The sequence below is a fragment of the Marmota flaviventris genome, chromosome 7, assembly GCF_047511675.1.
Source record: "Marmota flaviventris isolate mMarFla1 chromosome 7, mMarFla1.hap1, whole genome shotgun sequence".
Lineage (NCBI taxonomy): Eukaryota > Metazoa > Chordata > Mammalia > Rodentia > Sciuridae > Marmota > Marmota flaviventris.
In genome coordinates, this window is record NC_092504.1 from 62,329,801 (window position 1) to 62,348,707 (window position 18,907).

General features: G+C 36.9%; 1 protein-coding gene across 1 annotated transcript in view; it reads left to right on the forward strand.

The window, feature by feature from the left end:
* Fras1 (Fraser extracellular matrix complex subunit 1) overlaps nt 1-18,907 on the forward strand; it is a 421,323-nt gene that overhangs the window by 143,562 nt on the left and 258,854 nt on the right. Inside the window, exon 3 of the mRNA XM_027939818.3 lies at nt 14,393-14,500. Coding sequence (XP_027795619.3) covers nt 14,393-14,500 — 108 coding nt within the window. The remainder of the gene's footprint in view (nt 1-14,392; nt 14,501-18,907) is intronic.

The window sequence follows — 18,907 nt, forward strand, 5'->3', positions numbered from 1 at the left end:
AGAGTTAGTTATTAAAATCATGCCAGAACTTGTGAGACTCCAATGGAATGTATTAGACAGCCCCCACCCCTTGAGGATTTAGCTAGGATTCTGACACTAGCCAGTAGCTTTAATGATTCAGTTATTCCAAGTTACTGGGGTCCCCTCTGTCCACCATATGGTCTTGTGCTTATTTCGTGTGTGTGCGTTTAATTTCACTGAGGACACTGTGGGCTCCCCCTGGAAATTCATTGTCTAGCCCTTTAACAGCTCCTGAGCACTAGTGGGACTTTGTACACAGTAACTCCTCTGTAAGTGTTGGCTGCAGGGCAGGACTGGAGAGGATGAAGTTCCCAGGAGAATGTTGTCTTTTGCATGTATATGCTGTGTGATGTTAATAAGTCCCAGCTAGACCTTGCAGTAAGCAAGTTCAGGGGCAACAATTTAATTCTCTTTTCATTAGTACAATAAGCAGTAGGTGGGATGGGTGTTAAGCTTAAATGTCTCTGGTGCACCATTTAAACCATACATGCCACCTGTGGGTGTTCCACTGCCTGCCCTTTTGTTGCGGTGGGTCCCCTAATTTGTTTTTCAGTCCCTTTCATCTCATCATTGTTCTGGAAGGCACAGCTCTGCAAACCACATAGAGACCTTTCAACTTCCCCTGCATTTTGTTTTATTCAGCCAATTGACTAGTACTGTCAGCTAATTGAAGTGGAAATGTAAAATGAAAGCTGTATTATTCAGCTGCCAAGGCCCCTCACTTGGCAGGGAGTGGGGTGATGCTGGTAATTGTACCAGAAGTGTAATTGCTCAGGGTTTTGCCTCTGGACTTAACAATGAACCCTGGGAGGGTCTTCCTCTGAGACACTGGATACCTGCTTCTCTCCAGTGGCTTCCTGGCGAACAGTGAGGCTAGAGGCAAATCCAATCAAGCATTCCTGTGTTCTTAGAGAATGACCACTATGTATTCTGCTGACTGTGGGAGAGGATTGCTTGGTCTGAGTACTTAGTCAATATGTCATTCCCATTATAACTGGCAGTTAATTTCCTCTTGGTGCAGAATGGGGGTGGGACCCACATTCTCAGAGGCAAAGATGGTAAACTCACATGCCAGTTGTAGCCCGTGCCAGGGTGTTCTTGGGAACAGTTGCTGATGCAGAACAAAAGCCCATTTTCTAAACTAGTTATGACTGAGGAAAGGTTTACATGTCTGGAAAGAGTTGAGAAGCTTAATGGAAAAATAAGCAGAGTAAAATGTTCATCATTAAAGTTGAGCATCTTAGTGGATTTGGCCCAACAAACTTTCTTTCTTTATTTCTTTTTCTTATACACTTTAATTCATGAATAAAATAACAGCAGTGAACAGTACTTTAGGATAGATTATGTTGGGCTAGCCTATGAGGAACATATGGGGCAGGTACCTTCATTTCTCTCCACAGATTATCCCTCACTCCATGGTGGACGAGACAATAATCCTTCCCACCACCTACCTGGTCAGAGCTTCAGAATCCTTCTCAACACAACATCTTGGATAATTATTCCCCAAGCAAATATATCTGATTAAGCCTGTTTTACCCTCTCTAACTTGAAAATTAGAATATTTTTTCTACTGTGAATTCAAGAAATGGAAATAAAGTAGCTAAGTAATTATTACACTACTTATGTGCCAAGTTAAAGGAGGTTGATTTGAGCGTAGTTGTTACTGTAACATTTTGTTACTATATCATTATTATTTTATTGCATCATGTGTCTTTATGAAAAGCTTCCTCAAACATTTCCAGAGGAGAGGAGAAACTGCATTTGTTTTCCTAAACAGGAAGATCTTGAGAAAGATATTGAGAATAAGGTTGCTGAGGCAGGGCAGGTTGCCAAGGTTGATCCCTAACTCTCTCCTTCCCAGAAATCCTTGCCAGCTGCAGAAAAGGTATAGGTAGAAGCAGTAGCCAAAGTCAATTAGGTCTATTGATCAGAGAGACTCAAGCCTGTTGAGAACTGTTCTCTCTGGAACCAATGTCATTTTCCAGTTGAAAAAATATGAACCTTAAAAACAAATAGTCATGGGTTCTAATCCTGACTTCACCAGTTATATAACTAACCAAACACTTTCTGTAATTTTCAATTTCTTGTTTTAATAAGTAAAAATTAATTGCTTCATAGAATTTTTGTATTTTGTGTCAAATATAAATACATACTATATACATATGCATGTAATGTGTAAATGTATGTAATATGTATATTATAGCTATTTGTATAGACCTATAATATATGCATATCCTACATGTATATACACATATGCATATGTATGTAACATGTATGCAGTGGTTGCTCAATAGTATAGTACCTTACATATGATCTAGAACTTATAGCTATAAAAATATATTAAGAGCACATAGCTTGTGTAGTGACATTTTAAAATGGGACTTGAGAGGTTTTGTGTTTTTTTTTTAAGTCAACAGTATCTCTGTGGATGTGACATTTTGAAAAGTAAGCTTTCTAGCTTATTTATACATTAGGAGTGGTCGTATATTGATGAATGTGGTTGTGGAATTCACACAAAAGAAGAAATCCAGTGCATGATGAACTCCTTTATAAATTCCGTGCAGGGGTGTACTTTGATAATTCCTCTGAGAAACAGTTCATACAGAGATTTGTCCGGAGTGGACAGAAATGTCTGAGGACAGCTTGCTGAGAGGAAAGTGATTTATCTTTTATTTTCCAAGGAAGTGATTTATCTGTTGACCCAGGCTGGTACTGGTAGAGCCTGGTCTAGAATCCAGTGTGTCTTTCTCTATGCTATGTTCTTTCTCAAGTTATTTTCTTTTGCTTTGTTCTTTGTTTCAAAAGTCCTGCCTCTCCAACCAGGTTTCACATTTAAGAGCCAATGTAAGGGACTGGGTTGTAGTCTTTCCTATCTGGATTGGATTGTATTTGTCTATTTCTTCCACTTTGCTTAACACAATGGTTGGTTCTTAGTAATTCCTAGTGCCTTGAATTTGTAACATCCTATTTTGAATGAGGCAGATGTGTGAATATATTCAAATATAGATATGTGTGCATTGGGATTTTTCTTTGCAAAATTCAGTTCACACTATATAATCATGGCACTGAATGTTATTGGATTCACTGCTTTGTTTGTAGTCCAGTCTGACAGTATTTATCTTTTAATGTTTCATTCATTGTAGTTACTGGTATTTTTAGGTTTATATCTTCTATCTTACATTTTGTTTTCTATTTGTCATTCTGGTTCTATGGTCTTTTCTTTTAAGTTGTTAAGTTTTTATTTATTCAATTATTTATTGAATAATTTAATTTGTTTTATTCAGTTATTTTTATGTGGTGCTGGGAATCAAACCCAGTGTCTTACACATGTTAGGCAAGTGCTGTACCACTGAGCCATAACCCCAGCCCTCTTTCTCTCCTTGTGTTCTTTGGATTAATACATTTCCCCCCACAATTTCAGTTACCAATAAGTTAATCTGTTAGTTATACATATTTTTATTATTCCTCTAGTGATTATCACAGATATTACATCATGCATTAATCATTTTAATTATAATCTAGTGTTAGTACCTTATGATTCCAAATTTATTCACTCCTCTTATATCTTGTGTCTTATTGTTGATATGTCATTTATATTTACGTATTTTACAAATAATACATAAATCCCACAAGGTGGTGTTCTTTTTGTTTTGTATGGTTATTATTCATTTAGATCTATGCAGATATTTACCTTCCGATTACTCTGAATTCCTTCCTAATTCCTGTGTTCCTACCTAGAGTAATTTTCTTTTTGCCTGAAGAACTTCCTTTAGTATTTAGTCTGAGTCTGCAGGTGATAAAGTCTCATAGGCTTTATTAAAAAAACATCTTTATTTCACTTTTATTTTTTGAAGGATATTTTTGCTGGGTATAGAATTCTATGTTGGTGATTGTATTTTGCTTATTACTTTAAAGATTTATCTTCTAACTTTCATCACTCTTTTTTGGTGAAGAAGTTGTCAGTTATACTGTTCTTTTTTGAATATAATTTCATATTTCTCTATGACTTTAAGATTTTTCTTTTTGCTTTTATACTGATGCTGATGTACTTAAATTGTTATTTTCTTTAACATTTATTCTGCTTGATAGTTACAGAACTTTTTCAATCTATGGCTTGGCATTTTTCTTTGGTTTTAGAAAAGTATTGCCCATATTTCTTCAAGATATTTCATTCTTCCCATATTCTGCATCTTGTCTTCAGAACTAAATTACCCTGTATGTTAAACCTTATAACATGTTTCTTGTGTCTCCAATCTTCTTTTCTGTATTCTCTATCCTTTCATTCTTTGTGTTTCAGTTAGGATATTTTCTATTGATCTAAATTCTTGCTTACCATTATTCTCTTTAGCTGTAGGCAGTCTTCCATTAAACAAGCTTAGTATTATTTGATTGGATTTTTATGTTTTATAAATTCTGTTTAATTATGTTTATAAATATTTGTTTTCTGAAGAAATTTCCTAGTTATTGAAATATTTAAAATATAAGCATCTGATATTTCTAATATACGTATTGTTTTTTATTATCTTCATAAAGTTCTGAACCACATATAATACAGTCTTTCCTTAAGTTACATGGTAGCTAAATTTTGGGTAATTCAATGTGTGATCATGGTGTATATAAACAGTATATAATAATCAGATAAATATAGGTAGATTTTTTACTACATGAACATTTGGTAGGACTTTTAAAAGTCATGTCGAAGGGGGATAATTTTTATTTGTGCAAGAATGCACACAACATGACATCTAGAATTTATGATCCTAGTTCATTGAATACTAGTAGCACCCCAAATCTTCTGTATTTAAAGCAAATGTTCCGTGTCTCTTTGAGTAGCATGGTCCCTGTTCTGGAGTCCTCACATTAAATAGTGAGAATCAGCTACTGGAAAGGAAGCCTTTGATTCAGGATGTCTGCCAGTCCTGACCTGAAAATAGACTTAGTATGTCAGTCTTTGGTCAAGAAGTGCAAGTATCAGTACAAATCCAAACCATTTGCTTTCACTGGATGGTCTTTTTAACTAGGACTACTGCCAAGGGGCTGGCTTGAGGAAAAGTTAGGGATTAAAGACACACCAAAAGAGCTTCAGATGATATGACACAGTTGTGGCATGCTGGAACACAATAGTATCAGCTTGACATTTAATCAGAAATAGAGGGGCTCTTTTAGAATAAAGGTCTTAACTGAGATGTAAGTCTAGAAGGCAAGCTCTCAAATATTATAGATTGAAAATGGCTATTGCAGCTGCAAGACTTTTAAAGGGCAGCATATTGACTGAAGTGCTGTTGTTTGTGCATTAGTGTTTTTTTTAGCAATTACATCATAAAACAGCTAGCAATTCTTTAAGTTTGGGAATATTCCTCCTGCCATTCATTTATTATTTCATTCAAAAACATGTGTCTGCTATGTTTTAGTCCCTATGGGAATACATAGCTACATGAATATAAAGAAATTGTCCTTACTCTTTAAAGACAGAGAAGTAGAAAACTAAAAGAATAAAAGACATGATAATGATCTAGTAGAGAAGACAAGAAAATAAGTAATTTTAATATGGGCAATAATGGTATAGCTATAATTTAACTTTATGTGCAAACATTTTGAATGTTTAATTTTTCCCCCTACATTTGCTTTAGGAATATGAAATGAAATCTTTGGGAGCTGAATTGATAGAATAAAAAAGTAATTACAAGCTTAGCTACAGTAGAATCTCCCTAGTATCTGGATTCCTTAAAATGGAAATATGTGACTGAATTAATCAGTAATGAAAAATTTTCTGTGGTAATTGTCTCCAGGAATTTAGGAGAGTTGTCATTTGGGATGCTCTTAGGTCAGACTCTCACTATAACAGGATTGTGTCAGAACAAATGGAAAGTTGGGTGTTAAGTAATAATAGATGAGCTATAATTAAGCTTGTATTTCAAATGTTTCAGAATTTGGAATGGGGAGTACAGCATTTGGATGTTTATTTTATTCTATATTTTAAAGATATCTTAATTATTTTGGGCATGCTGTATTGCTCTAGGAATACAGTTTACATATAACTTGATAGTAGAATATTGTGTAAACATGTAAGCCCTAGGAAAGTGAACTACCCCGTGTCTTGGATACTGGAGATTCCAGGGAGACTTTCTACAGGTCTAAACACTAACTCTTTCCTCCGTCATAAAAAATACAACAGGTGAAGCTTATGACATGTGTCTAAATTCATAGGTAGCATCGACTGCGTGCATCTCATGGGAGGGTCTCTGGACCAAGAATATTAGTGTAGTTCATTCTTACTGTCACTTGATTAGGTCCTCTCTTTTACTTAATTTACATACTAGGAAATGGAGACTCAGAAAAATTAATAGATTTGTTCAGCATTCTAAAGCTAGGAAGTAGTTGAATTGGTATTTAACCCAAGGTTACCCACTCTACCATGTCAGCACTGCTATTTGAACTAGTGCTGTGTAACCTTGTGTTCCTAGACCAGGCTGTGGCTACAGCGGTGATAATGTATGAAAACAAACTTTAGAATCAAATGGGTACACCAGTTCAAACACAGGTACCAAGGCTCATGAGCTTTGGTACTGTTGCTCAACCTCTCTGAACCTTAGTTTCTTCATCTATAAAATGGAAATTATGACGAAAATCTGTGTAAAGAGGTTCTAAAAAGAAAAATAAAATGATGTAACTGCCAAACAATCTAGAACCCAGAAGGTGCCCTCTTCTTCCTTGTTTGGTTTCTATGTAAAACAAAACTGGGAGGAGTACATATGTCTCTCTGGAATTGGGAGGTGCTTTGAGAACATGAAGCAGAGGAATATTGACTTGGTTGAGGAGGCAGAGCAGGCCTTCTTGAGGAAGTGATATTTAAACTGAGACCTGGGGGCTGTATGGAAGCTAGATTAAGAGGGGTGGGAGTATTAAGTAGGTAGGTCACTTAAACCTCACATACTCTTCATTGTAAACGGAGGCAGCACTGCCCTAGGTGTTTCTCAATTTTAATCAGTTAAAGTCAGAAAGTAGAACTAAGAGTGATTTAAAATGGTAAAGTTGTTATACATTATAGTACATGATTATTGATATTATATAACAGCAAAACAGGAAAAAAAAGAAAAGAAAAGAAAGAATGGGTTTGAATCCCAGATGTCTCAATTACCAGCTGAGCTCTATGCAGTTCACTCAACCTTCTATGTTTTATTCCCTCAGTAATAAAATCAGGGTCATGATACCTTGTCTACAGGATGCTGTGAGGAGTAGTAGGATCACGAATGTTTGGAGAATCTGGGACACACTAGCGCTTGGAAGTAACTTGTTCCCTTTTCCTCCCTCTCCCTGCCTCCACTTGTGGTATCACGCTATTGTAAGACATCTGTACAAAAACGTGATGCTAACTTGCTGTTCAGGGTCTTTTGAACAAAGGCACTTTCAGTTATATATAGCAGCTATCTTTTCATCTGTGATGCTTGCTGTTGTTTCTGTATCCAAGCTGATATTCTTACAGTGGATGCCTATAGGTTTATCATTTTTAAGACAGGTGAAGGAGACCGGGTACAAGCTAATCATCCCAGGATGCTGAAATGGTCCTTGATATGTAAAACAAGAAGTTCCATAAGTGGGTATTATATGGAGCAAATCTGTGAAATAGGTCTCAGACAGAAAGTGGTTTGTCATTTTCTCTTTTGTGGCATTAACTTGTACTTACTCTTCCTGAGAGGAGATAATTTATTGTAAATACAAGATCCCATATCTTTTCCTGACAATATATGCCCTGTCTTCCTTCTTATTTGGGACTGAATGAGGAGCTTTCCATGAACTTTAAAATGAGACCAAATGAAAAAGGTATTGTTTATCTAAGTTGTCTGAAGAAGGGCACTTGGGAAAAGCACTGAGCTCTAAAATAACCTTATGAAAGTTATTGATTCGTTTCTTTATGGTTCCTTGACAAACAAGGACCATTATTTCTGTGCCTGAACTGAAGCTGGGTCAAAGAACCCTTTTTTATGGATTATCTTTCTTGAAAACCAGACTTGTCAGGAAAATGAACCTCCAGAAATGAAGACATGGGCCCCGGTTGAATATTGTATTTCTTTCATTGCTTTGAAGGACAAGTAGGGAGTACAGTTAATTTTTGAAATTTGACTGAGTTTGGGGATAGCTCAGGAAGTTTAGATAAATCACCTACTGTTATATATTTAGTAAATGGTTTTATTTACCCTCTCTCCCCAAGCTAGTTTAACACCAAAGCCCAGTTTTGTCTGGGTCTATGTTTGTTGGGGGTAAAAAAACCTTTTTTTTTGTTTTTGTTTTCCTACCTTATATTTTTAAAGTGACTTTAAAATATCACATAAGTTAAATATTAAATAAAAATAGAAAATACAGATAAGGATAAAGGACAAAACAAAAACTCACCTACCACCCACCAATAATGACCACCCTTTGCTTCCTGGGTGTTATGATTTGATATCAGGTGTTCCCCCAACTCCTTTGTCAATGCAGGAACATTCAGAGGTAAAATGCAAGTGGGGTATGGCTGGAGGGCATGGGTCATTGGAGTCATCCCTGGAAGAGTTTCTCATCTGTGGGCCCCTTCCCTACTCTATTTTCTGGCCACTGTGAATGGAGCAGCTTCCCTCCATCACATCCTTTTTCCATGAAGTTCTGCTTCACTTTGAGCCCAGAGCCATGGAGTGGACCATTCATGGATGGAACCCCTGCATTCATGAACCAAAATAAACTTTTCCTCCTTTAAGTTGTTCTTGTAGGTATTTTGATCACACCATTGAAAAGCTAACCAACACCCTGGTTATGTAAAATCACATAATTTCACACTTTGTTTCTATGCATTTAAATATATTTTTATTCCAAAAAAGCATTATAGTCCACATACTATTTTGTAACTTGAAAGCACAGTTTTGGGGAACATTATTCCTTCTTTCTCATTTTTGCTCTAAAAAGCCAAGGGCATTTAAAAATGAGATGCATTAATCAATAATTAAAGTATGGTTATTATAACATTTAGATGAAAGAAAATTTATGTTGACAGTTGATATTCTGCTCTTTAGAGTACTATAAATAATTTCCCCCAGAAATTTGAGTCCTGATGAAGGGTATATTCATTGTTCATTTTTAGCACTAATCAAATGTTCAATAGATATTTGACAAGTAAATAAGTTTCTTTTTAAAGTACCCTTCTACTTTAAAGTATTTGGGTTTGGAATAATGATATTATCTGAAAATTTTATTCATATTTTATTAAAAATATTAAAACTGTTTAAATAGACCATATTTTCATTGCTTTTTAGTTTTGTCATAATCTAATCCTTTCATCTATATTCTAGTGAAAGACTCTCTTAAGAATATACTTTTGCAGAGTGTGTTAAACTGAAAGAGAAGATTATAAAGTGATAGAATTGCAGTAGTAACATGAAAATCTGTAAAACTTACTTTACAGTGTTATTTCTTTGGATTTTATGGCTTTATCCAAAGTTTTAGCTATTGAGGAACTCCCGCGTCCCTACTTTCATAAAGCAATTTTATGGCCTCATAGAAATTGATTTGTAAAGTTTTAAAACTAAAAAGTATATGACCATCTATCCAGGCTTGGGAAAGCATTTATTTTACTTAAAATTAACCATAAATTATTTACCTCTCTGAGGATATATTAATTAAGGGCATAAAATTAAGAACTTTTTTCTTTGGGTTCAATGCTTAGATGAAGAAAAGTTTTCTTTAAATATAGTTAGACCCCAGGAATGTCATAACATCCAACATTATAAGGATTTTGTGGTGATATCAGTTAAACATTGTTTCCTCAAGCTCTCACAAGCCTAACTAGAATATATGAATTTATACAGGTAGATGTTTTCATGAGGGTAAACAAGTACCTGAGTTGTTTATTAATTAGTTCAGACAACATTTAGGAACTGGGTTAAGTTCAGGGGATCTACAAAGAGGAGTAAAATGAAATTTCCTTTCTTGAAGACTCATTATCTGCTGGGAAGACAGATATGGAAACAGATCAAGAAGGCTTCCCAGATCCAGAAAAATTGAAACATTGAATTGACATGAAGAAAGATTATGGTTTTTGTGAATGAAAGTGGGAAACTTACTCTCTGTTCTCAGAAGGTCCTGTTTAGAATTCAGTAAGCTAAGTGCAATAATTGAAGGCTGCTAAAATGTGTAATGGGCTTTTAGGAACTTGGAGGTCATTGTGAACATGATTGAGTGTAGAGAAGAACTTGAAGTCTGGTGTTTTGAATGTTGCATCTGGAGAGAATGAAGTTGGTTGGCCCAAACTAAGATGAAGAAAGCTCATATGACCCAGTGTGGCTATTCATGGTCTAAGTTAAAGAAAGATGAGGACTCATGCTGACTGCTTTGTGAGACAGAGACCTTTCTAATTACCTAATTGTCTTCAAACTCAGTCTACAGATTCATTCCTACAGGTCTCTCCCATGGCAATGTTCTGGATCCTTCGAGCGCAAGAATACCAATTAAGAAATAATCTTATTCCCCTAAGTTTTACTTGTATAGAGTGAGAACATGGGAAAATCATGATACTTATGGGACTGTATTCACTTTAAGAAAAGGAAATGTTTAGAAGATGTTTGTTGAATGCCTATAACATAGTAGAAAGCCTTTGGAGCAAAACCAGATTACATTTAATGATCTCTTAGTAAGTCCCAGACAATGTTTATAAATCTTTAAATACAGCATCTCACGTGATGCTTCTAAGAAAACTATGGAGTAAGTACCTTTAGCATCTACCTTACTTTAGTATCCCAGTTTCACAGACGAGGAACCTGGGACACAGGCACTTTAACCACAGATGCACAGTTAGTAAATGATGACATTAGGATTTGAACCCAGGCAGTCTGGCCCCAGAGCCTGTGTACTGAGATCTTCTAAGGACTTTTTGAACTTGGGGAAATTTTTCCATCTCTCACATCCTGTTTCCTCATCTGTAAATTGCATTGGAGACCTTTACATAGGGCTGTCCTGCAGGTAAGAGCTTTGCATGGTACCAGCACATAGCTGTGTTCCCTGGTCTTCCAGGACGATGGCAGAGTTTGAGAAAGCCTTCTTCCTCTTATACAATAATTGCTCTTCCTGCTCCAAGATTGGTCAACATAAACTAAATTATCAATAAATGGTAGTAATAGGCTTTGTGAAATTGTCATTTTTATTTAATCTGTATCCTAAAACTGGAACTATTTTCTTGAAATCATCAGGAAACATATATTGCATTGTGCTTAGAAATGAACTTCATTTTTCCTCACTTTCATGTCAGTGTTCTTTGGGTTAAGACCATCCTGTAGTTGTCACATTATTGTCAAGTTTGAAGAATGTGCTATAATGATAAGGAGAAATTCAGAAGTAATCCAAGGCAAGTTCTGGTATTCATTTGCTTTGACTTAGAATTTGTGAGTCAGCCACTGGGAATGTCATCTTACCTCAGATACATATTATGTGTCTAAAATAACTTTGGAAAATTACCTGTATTTGAAGCACATTCTCTGAGTGATTATGAGCGTAGCGTTTCTTGACCTGAGAAGTGACTCTGTGTAGAGTGTCATGCATATCCATGTAAATCTATACAAGTGTTGGTACATTAGTCATGGTTATGCAGATAAATAGAACCGATAGGAGGTGGGGGTATTTAAGGAATTTGTTCATTGGCTCATGCACTGGCAAGTTCAAAATCTACAAAACAGATGAGCAAGCTGGAAATGCAGGCAAAATTTCCATGTTGTAGCTCTCTTTTCTTTTTTGGTACCAGGGATTGAACCCAGGATGCTTAAGCACTTATCCACATCCCCAGCCCCCATTTATATATTTTATTTAGAGATAGGGTCTCACTAAGTTGTTTAGGGCTTTGCTAAGTTGCTGAGGCTGGTTTTGAACATGAAATCCTCCTGCCTAAACTTCCTGAGCCATATTATAGATTTAAGGTTGAATTCCCTTTTCTCTAGAAAGCCTCAGATTTTTTTCAATTAAGGACATTAACTAATTGTATGAGACTCATCATGTTATGGAAAGTAAACTCCTTTATTTAAAAGTCAACTGATGGTACATGTCAATCTCATCCACAAAATACAGATGTTCCTCAATTCTCAATGGGTTATATCCTCATTGATTGTAAGAAAATATTAGTCAAAAATGCATTTCATGCAACTAACGTACCTATTACCTGTACATAATAGCAACACAGGACGCTGTAGAGTATTTGTTGTTTACCCTGGTGATCTTGTGGCTGATTGGGAGCTGTGGTTTGCTCTGCTGTTCAGCATCTCAAGAGAGTATCACACTGCATATTGCTAGCCTGGGAAAAGATTCAAACCCCAAATTCAAATTATGATTTCTATTAAATGTGTATTTTTTTGTACCATCGTAAAGTCAAAAAGTCAAAAGTTGGGGACCACCTGTTTCTTCACTGCAACATCTAGACTAATGTCCAACCAAACAAATGGGCTCCATAGCCTAGCTGTGTTGGCACATAACATTAACCATCACATTTGGTTTCTGCCATTGCATGTAAAAGTGTCTGTTGTGTCCACCCATCTCCCAGCCCATTCCCAGCTCAAGTCAAATACTTGTGTTCTGATGACGCTGGCAGGAGCTTAGAAACTTCTCTTTCTCTCCTTGGAGTATTGAGTAGCACTTGGATTTTGGTTTATTGAGGGAAAAAAAAGGATGAGAAAGTTTTAAAGGGAGAATAAACCTTCACTAAGCAACTTATGAACTACTAACTCCTCTTTTTAAAGATCTGCAGTGTAGCAGGCCAAGTTCATGCTTCAAAGGATTTACAGTCTGCTCTGGCAAGGCTAACAGGCATTTAAATGAGTGCAATAAAGTGTGACAGTGTGTGCAGGACAAAGTGGGGTTGTAGGGGAGTGTCAAAGAGCTGCATGGAATAGGGGTAAGAATGATTCAACTCTGAGGTTGGCGTGTAAAGAGAGTGTGGGTTTGCAAACTCCTCCAGGAGAAGTCAGGGAGGAGTAGGGATCCCAGCAGGAGAGTGAGATGTGAGACCAGGTGAGAGGAGGCAGGGCTGTCTAGTAACTTGACCTAGTTGTTGTGAATGGATGAAAGCCTCAGGACTGTGAGGTTCAGCAAGCCCAGAAAGCGAGGTGAAGGCCTGATTGTAGGGTCTGTGTTTTATCCCATCTGAAGCAAAGCTGAGCCTTAGAGTTGTTTTAAACCAGAGAATAGTACAGACAGCATTCTCAGGTTTAGTGTTTAAAATTCAGTCAAATAGTTTGGCTATTTTCAACTCATGTAGAATAGGAATAGGAATGTCTGGGAAAATGGATTTCAGTACATCCTCTAGTGTCTTTTTGCTTAAATTCAAAGTCATCATAGCAACATTTCAATGGATAGAAAAGGTCTCTGTGGAATCTCTGAGAGAGTTGGGCTAAAAGTTACTTTAAAATAGTAGGATTGAAATAAGGATTCAACATGATAGAGGTGAGAAATAGGAAAGAAATTCCTGAGACCTTTATTAGAGCCTGGATTCTCTTTTGTGTTCACTATTTTTCTTCCCAATTTGTTGGATAATCACATTTTTGTTTATTTAACGTTCATGATCCAAAATAATGTGTGAGATCTTCATAGACGGTCCCATACTTAGACTTCATTAAGATCCCAATTAAGATCACAAAACAGCTACTCGATGCATATGTGTTTGGTGAATGTATCTTGAAAAACAGAACCACTTACATACATCTGTCTCTGATGAGCATTGAAGTATGCAGTAAGCAGAGTGAGGTCTGAGGTGCTTTTATGATCTGGTGGCAAATACTGCTTTTTGAATACTGATTAGAGCTAGACAAAATGTCATTTTCCACAGGACGTGGTGGTGCATGCCTGTAATCCTAGTGATTTGGGAGGCTGAGGCAGAAGGATCGTGAGTTCAAAGCCAGCCTCAGCAAAAGTGAGGTGCTAAGCAACTCAGTGAGACCCAGTCTCTAAATTTAAAAAAATACAAAATAGGGCTGGGGATGTGGCTTAATCCCTGGAACCTTAAAAAAAAAAAGTCATAAACCTTCTCAGATAATTTGTGCTAGTTAACAGCAAAAAGAAACTTCAAGTCAGGGAGCAGCATGTCCTCAGAGGTTTGTGGCTAATCGATACTTTCTACTCTGGGTATTGACAGCTGTGTGCTGAATGCCCTTGTCTTTGGCTATGTAGGTTGACTATTGTGAAATGGATCATACTGCTTTTATTGCCATTCAGGGTTAATCAGTGCCCAGAGAGTATGTGTGTGGTGTGCCTGTGACACTCCTCTGCCTTTTAATTGTTCAGGATGTGGGGCTTTTGATGGTGTTGCCTTTGTGTGCTCAGACCTTGACTGATCAGTTTTTAACTCAGAGCTTATGCTTCTTTGCAGGATGCCACAGTTTGGAAGCCTGATTCATGCCAAAACTGCCGTTGCCATGGCAACATCGTTATCTGCAAACCTGTTGTTTGCAGAAACCCTCAGTGTGCCTTTGAGAAGGTATGATATCCTAATGGTACCCTAAATATATTGGATTAGTCTGTGAAGGGTCAGGTTTTTGCATCTTATTGATCATCTGTTTTCAACATTCAGCTCAATCTCTAATTGCGAGCTTTAGGAAATGCATGAGAGAATTTTAACATATCACATGTAAGAATATATTAATTTTCATTTATTGAGGACAAGGTGCTCAGTTAAAGGTTTACCAGTTGTTATCCCAGTTAGTATTATGGAGAGTTGGTGCCTTTACCCCCACATTACAGATAAGAAAGGTGAAGCCTGGAGATTTTAAGCAATTAAACAAGATGGTACAATTAGTAAACTGCTGCCCAGAGATTTTTCCCTGATTTTGACACAAGCCAAAGATGTTGACATTAATCTCAACAACTCATCACACCATTGCATGAGTCAAACATCAAAATTGACTTCTCAAATACTATTTTCTAAAAACTCCACTTGTGTCTGCCCCTGATGGTATCACTGTGTTGCCAGCAGGTTCCTGAAGAAGCAAGAGAGTCCTTGATACAAGATTGTCCTCAAATTTGAACAAGCATATGCGTGATATGTCCTCCTTTATCCTCTGTTAAAACTTTTCAGTTTTTTTCTGACTATAAATGTTTTGTTAGAATAATTTATTTTCTAGCTGTTGACTCTTTTTAAAGTCAATATATATTTTTTAAAAGGTGTAAGTTTGAAATTCGAATTTTTGAAGCTCCCTAGAGAAGACCGATTATTTTCTTAAGAAAGCATTCTGTCAATTTCACAAGCACAGTTTATTTTTCTGGTTTCCGCGCCCCCCCCCCCCAGTAATTAATCTTGAGACTTTCTACATCTAATGCTAATAATAAGGTTCTGTTTTTCCCTAACATTGGAATGAAGGTGTGCCTTTAAGACTATTTCTCATTTTCTGTGTGGGTGGATTTCTGAGAATCAGGGAGTACACAAATGTTAATATTTTGCTGCATATTATGAATCCTTCTATTGTATGGAGTCAGTACTCCTAAGAAATCACCAATTGGTTGATGGCAGAGTCTGTATGGTGATGTAGGGGCCATGCTGTGGTATCACAGAAGAAGTCCTAAATTAGTTGTAGAAGACATATTGGTGAAACTAAAGTGTTTTATACCAGGAGTCAACAGAATAAATGTGGCCTGATGCATATATTTTTATGACCTGTAAACTAAGAATATTTTCTTTATTTTTAAATAGTTGAAAATAGTCATGACCAATAACTTATGAAAGTTATATGAACTCAGTATTTAGAATCAAAAACTAAAAATTTATTGAGACACAGGCATATTCATTTGTTCATGCATTATCTTTGGCTGCTTTTATACTTCAGTGACAAGCGTTGTGATATAGACCCAATTGTGAATCCCAAAGGCTAAAATATTTACTGAAAAAGTTTCTGGTCCTTGTACTCTACTGAGCTCACAACTTCATCCTTTTTAGTTTGTTCTCTTCCTAATTCTTCTCATCTCAGTAAATCCATTCTCCAGGTACACAGGTCAGAAATCTTACACCATCTTTGACTCCTTACTTTCTTCCCATCCCACATCCAGGACATTTGTAGATCTCCCAGCTCTTCCTTCATACAATAGTACATTGCAAATGTGAGTTCTCTGCTCTCACTCTGGTTTCACCTGTTACCATCTTTTGCTTAGTAGCCTCTCATCTGGTCTCACTGCTCCTGTGCTTGCTTTCTTCATTGTAATGTTGGTGTAGCAGCCAGAATGATCCTATTAAAACTGACATCAGATCATGTTGCTTCTCTCCTTAAACCCTCCAGTGACTTCCAACGGCTTCTCTTCTCAATTGGAGTAACTCCTCATGGTGTCTTTTAAGGTATTACTGCACCACTCTAATCAATCTTCCCCTAGCATCTTCTTGCTCATTTTGCTTCAGCCATCAAGCCTCTTTGCTGGTCGCTGGATACAGGTACACACAGATACACACGCCACATATCTTAGAACAATTTTGTGGGAACAGTAAAGTGAAAGGCTCTATGGCAAAAGTGTTTGTCTGTCTGTCTGTCTATCTATCTATCTTAATCTTTTAGTTTAAGTCTTGCTGGCATGATTTTCTGTTTAAAATTGCTACCCTTTACCACCTACCTCACATTTTGTATCCACCTTCCACGTTTTTCTTCATGGTACTAACTACTGCCTGGCATACTATGTGCTTTTGCTGATGATATCTCTTGTTCACTGTCTCTTTTATTCACTATATATCTTCAACACCAGCAATCATACTTGATATGTGGTAGGTATGCAATAAATATTTTTAATTGAATGAATGAGGGATGAGGCTAGAAATTGGTAAGTTCACAGTTATAGAGAAGTTTGTAGGCTGCACTATGGAGCTTAGAATTCTTTTCATGGTGATGGAATGCTAATGAAGGTTTTAGGCATAAATGCAGAATGGCCAGGTTTTCTTTTAGAAGGATACCACTGGTGTTTCAAAGATAAGCATAATATTAGAAACAAGGATTTCAATTTAGAGGCTATGAGAATAATACAGACGAAAGGATGAGTATTGTTTGCAAGAATCAGGGGAAAAGTCACACTCATACATTGCTGGTGGGACTGCAAATTGGTGCAATGACTCTAGAAAGCAGTATGGAGATTTTTCAGAAAACTTAGAATGGAACCATCATTTGACCCAGTTATCCCACTTCTTGGCATATACTCAAAGGACTTAAAATCAGCATACTATAGTGACACAGACACATCAACATTTATAATAGTTAATTTCACAAAAGCCAAGCTATGGAATCAACCTAGGTGCCCTTCAACAGAAGAATGGATAAAGAAAATGTGGCATATATACACAATGGAATATTCCTCAAACATAAAGAAGAATGAGATTATGGTATTTGCTGGTAAATTGATAGAACTGGAGACTATTATGCTAAGTAAAATAAGCCCATCTCAAAAAAACCAAAGGCCGAATATTCTCTCTGATATGTGGATGCTAACATATAATCAGGGGTTGGGGAAGGAAGAATAGAAGTTCATTGGATTAGACAAAGGGGAATGAAGGGAAGGGAAGGGAAGGAGGATGGGAATAGGAAAGACAGTAGAATGAATTGGACATAACTTTCCTATGTTCACATATGTCTACACGACCAGTGTAACTCTACATCATGTACAACCTCAAGAAAGGGAGGTTATACTCCATGTATATATAGTATGTAAAAAATACACTCTACTGTCATGTATATCTAAAAAGAACAAATAAAAAATTTTAAAAAAGAAAGGATGGATATCTGAATTAGAGCATGGTAGTGTAGGGATCAAGAGGAAAGGTTAGGTTCTATACATATCTAGGGGATACGTCAGTAGAACTGATTGAAGGTAGGAAGATGAGGGAAAGAAGGAGAAATGACTTCCATGTTTATGGCTTGATGAGCCACCAACTGATCCCTCTATATCTTAACTATGTATCTGTGTATCTATCTATCTGTCAGTATATGTATATCTTAGTAGTCCAACTGGGAAAAGTGATGATTTCAGTCTGAGGCAAGTTGAGTTTAAAGTGTTCAGGGAGAAGCCAGTCAGCAGGATATATGAGAACAAACCTCAGAGGGGAAGACAGAGCTGAAGTTATAATGTGGGTGTCTGGGGCCTTTAGAATTAATGAATTTATCCAAAGAGATTATGTGAGAAAAGGATACAAGGCCAAGGATGGAGTTTGGGCCAGAGGAACATGAGAAAGAAAACTTAAAGTTTAAGAAGACAGGGTGAGAGAGGCAAGAGCTAAGGAATGGTCAAAGAGGAAAAAGCAAGATATGGTTGCAGGGGGGTAGAGGGTTTTCAGGAGGACTTTGTGTTAACTACAGTTGGAGGGACTAAGTGGAAGAAGAATTCAATGTGATCCACTGCATTTGGCAACATGTAGGTTAATGTGAGTGGAGTGGAGGGAGCGGGAGTCATGGTGCTGAGTTTTGAGGACTGAATGGAAAATGAGGAAAAGAAGGCTAACTCAAGGCTACTCTTTCAAAGCTTGACTGAGTGGAGAAGGGGGATGCTTGGCAGACAACAGCACATCTGTGAAGTTTCTTGAACTCCTCTCCCACAGCCATCTAGCTCTCCTGTGCACCGTCATGGTGTTTTGTGCTTAGCCTTCTTACACTTCTTGGCTAGAATGCATATGCCCTTTTGTCTGCTCTTCCTCCAGACTGTAAGCTCCTTGAGAGCAGCAATCTTGTTTCCTTCACTATTGCAGATGAGCAGAGAAGGCTTCTGCTAGCATTTGTAGAATAATCCCTTGGATGGGGGTGGGATTTTACTTGTTTTGTTTTTTAGTTTATATATGAGAGAAACAAGATCACCTTAGGAGAAAAGGGGAATGATCCAGAATGGAGAGAGAAGGTGAAGACATGAAGGTTGGGAGGGAGGAGAATGA